The 10,182-nt window shown below is 37.8% G+C and overlaps 1 protein-coding gene across 1 annotated transcript in view; it reads right to left on the bottom strand.

The window, feature by feature from the left end:
* Positions 1 to 1,403: 1,403 nt before the first annotated feature.
* Positions 1,404 to 10,182, bottom strand: part of ABCA12 (ATP binding cassette subfamily A member 12) — a 169,507-nt gene continuing 160,728 nt past the window's right edge. Inside the window, exons 50-53 of the mRNA XM_080799565.1 lie at positions 9,313 to 9,405; positions 7,920 to 8,025; positions 4,866 to 5,003; positions 1,404 to 3,150 (exon numbers count right to left, since the gene is read on the bottom strand). Coding sequence (XP_080655691.1) covers positions 3,043 to 3,150; positions 4,866 to 5,003; positions 7,920 to 8,025; positions 9,313 to 9,405 — 445 coding nt within the window. The 3' untranslated portion in view covers positions 1,404 to 3,042. The remainder of the gene's footprint in view (positions 3,151 to 4,865; positions 5,004 to 7,919; positions 8,026 to 9,312; positions 9,406 to 10,182) is intronic.

Here is a 10,182-nt window from a genome sequence, read left to right as displayed (position 1 = left end):
GCAGGGGGAAGCAGGCTCCCCGCTGAGCAGAGGGCCCGATATGTGGCTCGATCCCAGGACCTTGAGATCATGACCTGAGCAGAAGGCAGAGGCCTAACCCACTGAGCCACCCAGGTGCCCCTTTACTTTTCTTTTTCAAAATTGCTTTAGCTATTCAGAGTCTTTTGTGGTTCCATATAAATTTTAGGATTGTTTGTTCCAGTTCTGTGAAAAATGCTGTTGGCATTTTGACAGAGATTGCACTAAATGTGTAAATTGCTTTAGGTGGTACAGACATTTTAACAATATTTGTTCTTCTAATCCATAAGCATGGAATGTCTTTCCGTTTGTTTCACCTTCATTATCTTTCATCAATGTTTTATAGTTTTTAAAATATATGTCTTTCACCTCTTTTATTCCTAGGTATGTATTATTTTTGGTGCAACTGTAAATGGGATTGTTTTCTTAATTTTTCTTTCAGCTGCTTCATTATTAGCATATAGAAATGCAACAGATTTCTGTGCATTGATTTTGTATCCTATGACTTACTGAATTCATTTATCAGTTCTAGTAGTTTTTTGGTGGAGTCTTCAGGTTTCCTATATATATACTATCATGTCTACAAATAGTGAGAGATTTACCTCTTCCTTACCAATTTGGGTGCCTTTTATTTCTTTTGCTGATTGCTGAGGCTAGGACTTCCAGTACTATGTTGAATAAAAGAGGTGAGAGTGGACATCCTTGACTTGTTCTTGACCTTCGGGGGAAAGCTCTCAGTTTTTCCCCATTGAGTATAATGTTCACTGTGTGTTTTTCATATATGGCCTCTATTATGTTGAGATATATTACTTCTAAATCCACCTTGTTGAGGGCTTTTATCATGAAGGGATGTTATACTTTTTCAAATGCTTTGTCTGAATCTATTGAAATGATCATATGGTTTTTATCCTTTCTCTTATTGATATGATGTATCATGTTAACTGACTTGTGAATATTGAACCACCCTTGCATCCCAGGAATAAATCTCATTTGATTGTGATGAATGATTTTTTTAATATATTGTAGGATTTTATTCTTCACTTCTTTCAAAGAAGACATCCACCCATCCCTTCCTCAAATTTTACTTGACACTCATTTGCAAGTGTGGCTGACTTTAATGAAGATTTAGAAATCATGAGGACAGCTCATAGCACAGTTGCATAGTGAGTGACTGTGAAAATATATCCGAATATTCATGGTTTTAAAAGTCCACTCAATCACCCCACCTTCTTACTAGACTTTCATCTCTTTTTAATAGTCATCCTTCCCTGCTTTCTCCTTCCTCCACTTCTCTCCTTGCCTTTTGCTTCCCTTCCCACCATTGCTCAGAAACAAGCAGGCAATCGACCAACCACCCACCCTCACCACAATTAACAACACAACATACGATAAACAAATTCTTTTATTTTTTATGGAGCCTGACCACCTTTTTTGTCATTTGGGCTCCTGAAGACAACCATGCTCTCAGAGTTACAACTTCTACTCCAAAAGCCTTATCTACATATCATCCTCCATACAGGCTTTTTCTATCCTAAGAGAAATTCTGTTGCCATCTGTTAAGATGTGTATTTTTAGTCTGGATATATTATAAATTAGGATGCACGTTTGACAGAAAAGTAGGAGGTACAATAAAGCACAGTATTAAAACAGAGGGCCTGGACTTAAACTGAGGAGGTAGAAAAGGAAAGCTTCTGTGGGAGAGAGTAACATTTCTGAAGACTGTTAGCATAGTTCAGTGACAAACAGGAGGGAAAAACATTTCAAGTAGCGGGTCTGGAGATGGGAAGTGGTTTGGTGCACTGGAAAAGCTGAAAAGAGGCCCGCATGGCTATACCCTAAAGAGGAAGAAGAGAAAGAGAGGGATGAAGGTAGAGTGGTGAGCAAGGACCTGATCACGTGGGACCTTGTAGGTCACATGACTGCCATTTTTAGGTTCCTGAATCTTTTCTAACAAATGAAATGACTCCATGAATTATTTTTTTTCTAAACTTTGCATTTATTTGTTTTTGAAACTGATTCAATCCTGCCAAACCTGGCAAATGTGTATACACGTGTATACACACACACACACACACACACACACACACAAAACACCTTCCCTGAGGGCCATATAACTTGGCATTATTATGAAGTCTATCCTATAGCCATATGCATGATTCTGGGTCAGCCGGGTGATTAGTTGAAATTTACCGCCATATTCATTTTCTCTCCACAGTAATATTTCCTGCAGAGAGACCCACAAAATGAGGGTTTCTGTATAAGATTAAAAAAATGTTGCCTGCCAGCAGCACATGAATTTTCTGTCAGTTTTTAGGATTTAGATCAGTTCAGCCAACACATCCATTTCCTGTGAAGAACAAGAAGCTTCTTGCTCTGCTCAGTGCCTTACTAGCGTTAAGGCCTGGCAGGAATACATCTAAATTCTGTTTACCACCAGGGTAAACTGCTTTCCTATGGCATTCTTGTGGAAAGGCACTTTTTTGGGATTCAGCATATTCTCACATATTTACAGGCACTGAAAATGACACACCACGAACATCGCAGACATCGTGCCCACTGCTTACTGCCATTGTTACTCTGTGATGATGCTCATTTTGTTGTTTCCGGAAATAAATTATTTTGTTTATTCTCCCAATTCTATCTACCCCAAACTATCTTACTTTTCTTCTCCATTCTTACTTTTCAGCTACTAATAACCATGCCTTTTAAGCTTTTTATTAAAAGTAATAAATTAAGACATTTATCTTCAAGTGGTTTCACCTTTGCCTTGTAACCACCAACGCGTACATTAGCACTCCCAGAGTACTGAGTTTACCAAAATTCATTTCAGTAGCAACAACATTCACTGGCTTTAGGAAAAAAACTCTCCACGTACAGTTAGTTACTTGTTAGTCTTACACAACTATACCTTCCATACAGGGTAATACTTTAAAAGTAGGATAGTTTGAGGAAGCAGTATCTTCTGTGGTTCTTCCTTAAAATGAAGCCATTGGCCATTTGCCGAGCTTGACTCTGCTGGCTGTACTATGACTCCAGCCGGTCATCCTGTGAGTCAACACTCATGGTGGAACCTTGGCTACTGGTGTCAGCAGTTTCATAGGACTTTTGGTCTTTGGCAAAGTTGATGAAAACCTGATTTTTTCCAAGGAAAATAAAATCATTAGTGCTTGGTAAGCCAAAGGAAGAAATAAGGTTAATTCTCACCCCCCTCCCCCACACACACATAGTGAAGGAGAAAAAAAAGAAGAAAACTAGATATTATAGGCATATGTCCATACAGAAATATATATTCTCACTAGTATTCTTTTAGATATTTAAATATAACTGGGGTGGGAGGTGCTGCCTGGATGGGTCAGTTGGTTAAATGTCCCACTCTTGATTTCAGCTTAGGTTGTGATCTCAGGGTCTTGGGGCCAAGTTTCATATCGGACTCTGTGCTTGGTGCAGAGTCTGCTTGTCCCTCCCCCTTCTGCCCTTTCCCCTTCTCATGCTTTCTCTCTCTCAAAATTAAATAAAGCCTTAAAAAAAATTGGGGCACCTGGTTGGCTCACTGGGTTAACCCTCTGCCTTCAGCTCAGGTCATGGTCTCAGGGTCCTGGGATGGAGCCCCGCATCTGGCTCTCTGCTCAGCAGGGAGCCTGCTTCCCCCTCTCTCTCTGCCCGCCTCTCTGCCTACTTGTGATCTCTCTCTCTGTGTGTCAAATAAATGAATAAAATCTTTAAAAAAAAAATTTAACTGGGGTTTGAAAATAAAACCTTTATCTACAATTATAAGCATAATATAAATCTAAAGCTATAATTAAATATATATAACCAGATATCTGTATTTGTAAGATTTACATTAATATCTCTATCAAGTATAATCCAGGAACCCAAGCCAAGCCATTATCAAATGTTTATATGATAACATTGAGAGAAATTTCACTAGTTTCAAGAGTTAATGCACTAAAATAAAATTTGTATAGAGAGCCCACATTATGCTCAGTAAGCCAATTATTTAACAGACAAACCTTTATTACTTGGTTTAAAATCATTAAGTCTATCATAGATTGCTTTAGAAACTGAGAGTCTACTTTGTGTCAGACATGGTCCCAGTAGTTGATTGTAAGTCAAAGGCTAAATTTTCTGGGTCAGTAAAGTCATAATTGCCCAAAACCCCCATAAAAAATTGTCCATAAAATGCAGCTCTTAGAGGTCCCTGAAGCCTAACGTTTAGAACTGTCATGACGATAGATGCTATTAAACGTTCTATATACCAGGTTGGTTGAGCTGTACAAAATTAACACGCTGCGAAGATGATGAAAGACGACCCGTAAAGCCTCTAGTTATCGAATACAAGGTAATTAAGATAGATGATGTGAGTGAAACAAAAAAATTCTGCATTTACCACTTCGGTTGCGTGAATCTAGCAGATCTACAGGTCTGGCATTGAACTCCCTCTAGAAACCCCCATCCTATGCTAACCCAGGAAGCCAATCAAAAATGTTATTTAAGAAACCTACCAAGGGGTAGGGGCAAAAAAGAAACTTAAGAAGGAGAAAGTGAGGAAAGTGTTAATATCTATTTGTTTTACAGGTTTGTTGCTTTACATATTCATATAACCTAATGGATATAAATGTCTTGAAGAAGGGAAAAATCTTTTCTCCATTAAAAAATAGTTAATGCTTTTCACACTTCTATTGAACATCCCAAAATGCAGTTAAAAATAAATTAAGGTAAGTTTTTCAGGTGCAAGTTTAGATACTGTTTCAATTACAAATAAGATGAATGTTATTAAAAAGAAATAAGCAGAATGTGTAATAATTAATAAATGACATTATGCATACGGATCATGGTATCCCACTTACCTCTTCTAGGGTAGTCTGACTCACTAAGAAATTTGTTATATTTAAAGCAGCCTTGTTGGTTTCTAGCAGATCAAAAATGTTTGCTACTCCTCCTGCTGTGACTGGCACATGATACTCTAGCATGCTGAGGTGCTGATCCTGTGGGGACGAAAGGGAAACATTTATTCTGCAATGTCTGGTAATACTAAGGTGACCAGACATAACTTGACCAAGAGCTAACACTGAAATTCATTCCACTGACAGTGATGAAACAGTGTAAAGGATGGCTATGTTTTGCAACTAACAATCTGCAAAGATGAGATGAAAAGTTTTACAAATGTCAGAAAGGAAACAAATTAAAAACCTAATGACAATTCCAAAGTATTCTATATTCCTGTGCACTTACATTAAGTCCTTATAGTCTTGCCTAGGAAAAATATTGTAAAACGGTATTTTAGATGTCCGACTATGCTCAGCTCACAAAGTTTTTTTCAGAGATCACATTTAGAAAAAAAATTTTTTTGTTTTAATGTAGAACTTTCTAAAAGGCTAGGGATTAACTGTTCAATTTATACTGGCTAAAAAGCTAGATTTCAAAAGCACTGTGTAGGAAAAGTCTCATTAAAATACGCCACATTCAGGGCACTTGGGTGGCTCAGTCATTTAACTGTCTGCCTTCTGGCTCAGGTCATGATTTCGGGGTGCTGGGATGGAGCCCCACATTGGACTGCCTGCTCAGTGGGGAGTCTGTTCTCCTTCTGCCCCTCCCCCCCACCTGCTCATGCCCACTTGTGCCAGCTCTCTCTCAAATGAATAAAATCTTTAAAAAAAAATGCCACATTCTTTCTTAACTCACCCTAAAATTCTTCCCAATGTCTTTATTTAGACCATAGTATCACCATCTACTTAGTAATCTATTCTTGTTTCCTTGGAGCATATTTAACATCCTGCTTTTCTACATATTTACTCAGTTACCATATCCTATTTGCTTTTCCTCTAGAACGAGTCTCACATTTAAACCATTCCTCTCTATTTGCACCATCAGTGTTAATCCCATTCTCACCCCTCCGTATCTGAGCAACTGCCACAGTGTCCTCCGTGGCCTAGAGCCTGCGTACTTTCACATGTTCTGGCACGCGGCAGCTAGGATAATCTTTCTGGGGCACTCTTTGATCGAGATATGTTCTTACTCCAGCATCTACCCCTGCAACCGATATGGGTCAGATCAAGACCGTGAATTTCACCTGGTATTCAAGACTTCTGTGGCTGGAAACCTCTCCTTTTCTCACTCCTTTGCTCTCTGCCTAACCCCTCTTACTGACCTGTGGGCGCATCACACCTGTCACCACAATCGGACTTTCTTACTTATTTAATCCCCAACTGCTGCTCCTGCTACTTCTCTTCTAGAGATCTAGAAACCTCCACCCACTTGCAGAGAATGGTCTGTCGAGAGAGATATGAGACTTTTATGATCACTGCATTTGCTTTGTGTAGTCCTGGTCCCAGAACACACCGAGGTGAATGGAATCTCATCACTCAGTGAGCAAACACTGGTTTCGACCTGGAAACTAACCAAAAGAAAAAGCACTACTGTGATTTGTGTAAGGCGAAGTATCCTTTAATTTTTAAATTTAATTTTAATTTATATGGTAGGAAATGGACTTTGATAAGAATCTTAAAAGCTATTATTTCCTGGAGAAGTTAGACGAGGTTTGGGACGTCGAGGCAAAGGTATTCTATAGAGGTAAAAGAATGGTTTTAAAATACGCATTCTCTTTTGCTCTCTCCAATCACGGCACATTAATATGGTGCCGTGTAGTTTACGAAGTGGCTTTGTGGGCATTGTATCATCCGTTCCTCACGCCTATCTTGTGAGGTAGATGTCATTATTCCTATTTCACAAAGGAGAAAGAGGAAGTTCAGAGACTTTAAATGTCTTGCTGGAAAACACACAGGCAGAGCTGGATCACTGCCCAAGCCTTTAAATTTCTTTCCACCGTTCCTCACCTGATGTCTTTTATTTTTATTTTATTTTATTAAATATTTTACTTATTTATTTGAGAAAGAGAGAAAACACAAGTGGGGGGTGGGCAGAGGAAGAAGCAGGCTCTCTGCTGAACAGGAGCCCAACATGGGGCTAGACCCCAGGACCCTGAGATCATGACCGGAGCCAAAGTCTCACACTTAACTGACTGAGCTTCCCAAGCGCTCCCACACCTGATTTCTTTTGAAAACATTCACTTGCTATAATCATCTTGTACAAACTATCTATACATGAAAGATATTATAAAGACAGCTTTTTTTGTCCCATGCATTTATTTTAAGTATGTGCTATGTGAGATATATACACATATCTGTGCCTGTCCATCCTACGAATATATATATATACATATATATATATATATATGATGAATTTAAGTGAACAACATTTCAGCTAATGTGGGAATGGAGAACTTGATTTCCAAGCAGTTCTGTTCAAACCATTGTGGGCTTGTCTTCCAAATGAGAGGAGCAAGAAGATAATATTCTCTAGCTATGACGTTGTGTAATTTTACGTTTTTTTTAAAATAAGAAATGTCCTTGATCATATAATATCTGTCATCCCTCAGTTCCTTAACATATATAATTCATAAACTAGTTATATATACAACTCTAAAACTAATAGTATGGTCATAAAGTCTTTGTGAGGAAGAAATAAAGATATATAAAAGGACTACACTTCATTTATGTATATATAGTTATGTATGTATGTATGTATGTGTTTTAATGTAAGCCCTACACCCAACGTGGGGCTTGAACTCACAAACCCTGAGATCAGGAGTCACACATTCTACAGACAGAGCCAGCCAGGTACCCCAGTACTTCATTATTTTTAAATAGCTATAAAATTATATAATTAACTTAAGGATTCTATTTGTTCATACTGTGTTTCAGAATATCTTATGTATCTTGAACTAATAAATATATTATAATTAATAATAAAGCTATACTCAACTTGAAAATAGCAAGTATCCATATTAGATTATGACTATCAAAACCAATCAAGACCTCAAGGCAGGACAATTTCCTACTTACTTTTAAGTATGTTTTTGGAAAGTGCAGTTGCATAAACCTTGTGAGGGCCTCCATGCTCACTTTGGTATTCTTCAAGTGAACCTTGACAGTAAATCCTCGTCCAAACCTAGAAAAGAAAAAGTGCAAAATGTGGTATGAGTTACATTTTGCTGAAAGAACTCCCCTGGAATTCTAGGTAATGAAACAGGACCCAAGCTGACCATTATAGCCCCTTTCTTAAATAAAGACTGCCATTTTGCCGTTAAAGTTCAAGGTGTGTTGCAACTGGCAATAGTGCACAGCCATGATTTCTTATTTAGTTCTACCACTATACAAAGTTACACTCCTTGGACAAAAGCTGCATTAGAAAGAAAACATAAAAACTTGGCTTTCATTGACATCAATGAATTGACATCTGATGTCAGTATCTGGGGTTAAATACTTTCTAATTTAAAACTAACAAGGTCTTAAAAAGGCAAGTCATTGGAGATTTGGTGTCCAAAATGAAGATTAAAGTCACTGGGGTTTTAAAAATGAATAATGATTTATTATGTTAGCTAACTGTTTGCCCAAGTATAGAGTTTGTAAACAAGTCACAACAGACTCTGTGAGAACAACGTATGATGTCTCTTTCATCCTTTTTTCTTACTTATCTTGGCTAATACTATTTCATAAGAAGCCGAGTTGTACAGATAAAGGTATAAAGTAACACCCTGAAGTTTGGAGATTAACATGGACATGTATAAGTGCATATGTACTCTGGCAAATATAAAATATTAATTTAATTTTAATTTGGTAATATGATATTTGAATATATTTCCCCAATGTATTATTGATTCAAAGGTTCTGAATGCAGTAAAAATGTTAAACAGCTTACTAAAAGCCTGTGCACATGGTACATGAACACGCAAGATAAAAATCTATGCCTTTATGTACTTGTCAAGGTCTAACTTCTTATCAAGTAAATCCTTAGAAAACTACTTTCTGAGAGAATTTGTGTTGCAGTTTTTTTTTTTAAGACCTTTTAGTAATATAATTTAACTTTAAGGTGAGTTGGAGATCAACTTTTTCTTCCCATTTTGCTTCTCGTCACAGACAAGCTATGAAGCAATCCTCAAAGGTTAGTACAGTATTGGTAGAGTGACTTCCCCACACTGAAGGTTAAACAAACAACACAATAGTTCTTCACTTGCCTTTTTTTTTGTTTTTAAGACTTAAATTGTTTATTTTAGAGCAAGAGAGAGAGCAGGCACTGTGGGAAGGGGCAGAGGGAGAGGGAGAAAGCCACTCCACCAGATGCCGCGCTGAGTGCAGAGCCTGGTGTGAGGCTCTGTCTCGGGACCCTGAGATCACAACCAGAGCTGAAACCAAGACTCAGAAGCTCAACAGACCGAGTCACCCAGGCGCCTCTCACCGGCTCTTTATATGCTGCAAAGACCCGATACACTGGAACCTTCCATTCACCATAATGGCCAACCTGGTGCAGAGAGCTTCACATTCTTCCATGCTGAAAGACAGAACCGCATCAGAATGCCGGGCACAGAAAAGTGCTCGTAAGCGTTAAGTTCAAATGTTTCATTACAGCACCTCAGAAATACTATTTTAGTTCCTTAAAATGTCCTTTCCTTTGAAAGACACAAAGAATACATTTTAAAATATAAATTAAATGTCTTCACATAGGGTTTATTACTCTTTATTCTCCAGCTTGAAGCCATCTCGCTCACCTGGAATGCCCTCTCATCAAACACGGTATTTCTTTCAACCTCTTCCAAGCTTAGGCTCAAGACCTACATTCCCTGAGAAATGTTTCCAAAATAATCCTGAGCTTTTTTTCATGACACTTCATACTCCATATTCAGTTGGCTTTTATGCTTTCTTATTTATAACTAGTTAACCTGTATTTGATTATATAATCTCTCATTTCAAGAACTATGACAACTGGTTTCAAAATGGTTGCTTTCCTCCTCCCCCTTGCTGGAAGCAGGAGACAATTTTTCTCCATATTTACTATGGGAACCTAGTCAAGCTTCTGGAGGTTTCGCACCCTACTCATTCCTACGGAGGTATCTCCTCTGCTCTTGAGTCTCCGCTCTGACTGTCAGTGGAGAGACCACAGGACATTTGGACATAAATTAAAGTATGGAATACACATCAGTATTATATCTTCAGTTCATTAGCTTATTTAAATATTTTTATTCTTTGAAACTTCAGAAACTGAATTTTTTTTTTTTTACAATGCTAATACTATAGCTAAAGTGAATTTTAGGCTAAAGTAAAATAAAAA

The sequence above is a fragment of the Martes martes genome (genome assembly GCF_963455335.1).
Source record: "Martes martes genome assembly, chromosome: 3".
In the NCBI taxonomy this organism is placed as follows: domain Eukaryota; kingdom Metazoa; phylum Chordata; class Mammalia; order Carnivora; family Mustelidae; genus Martes; species Martes martes.
This window is presented reverse-complemented; position numbering and strand designations above follow the sequence as displayed.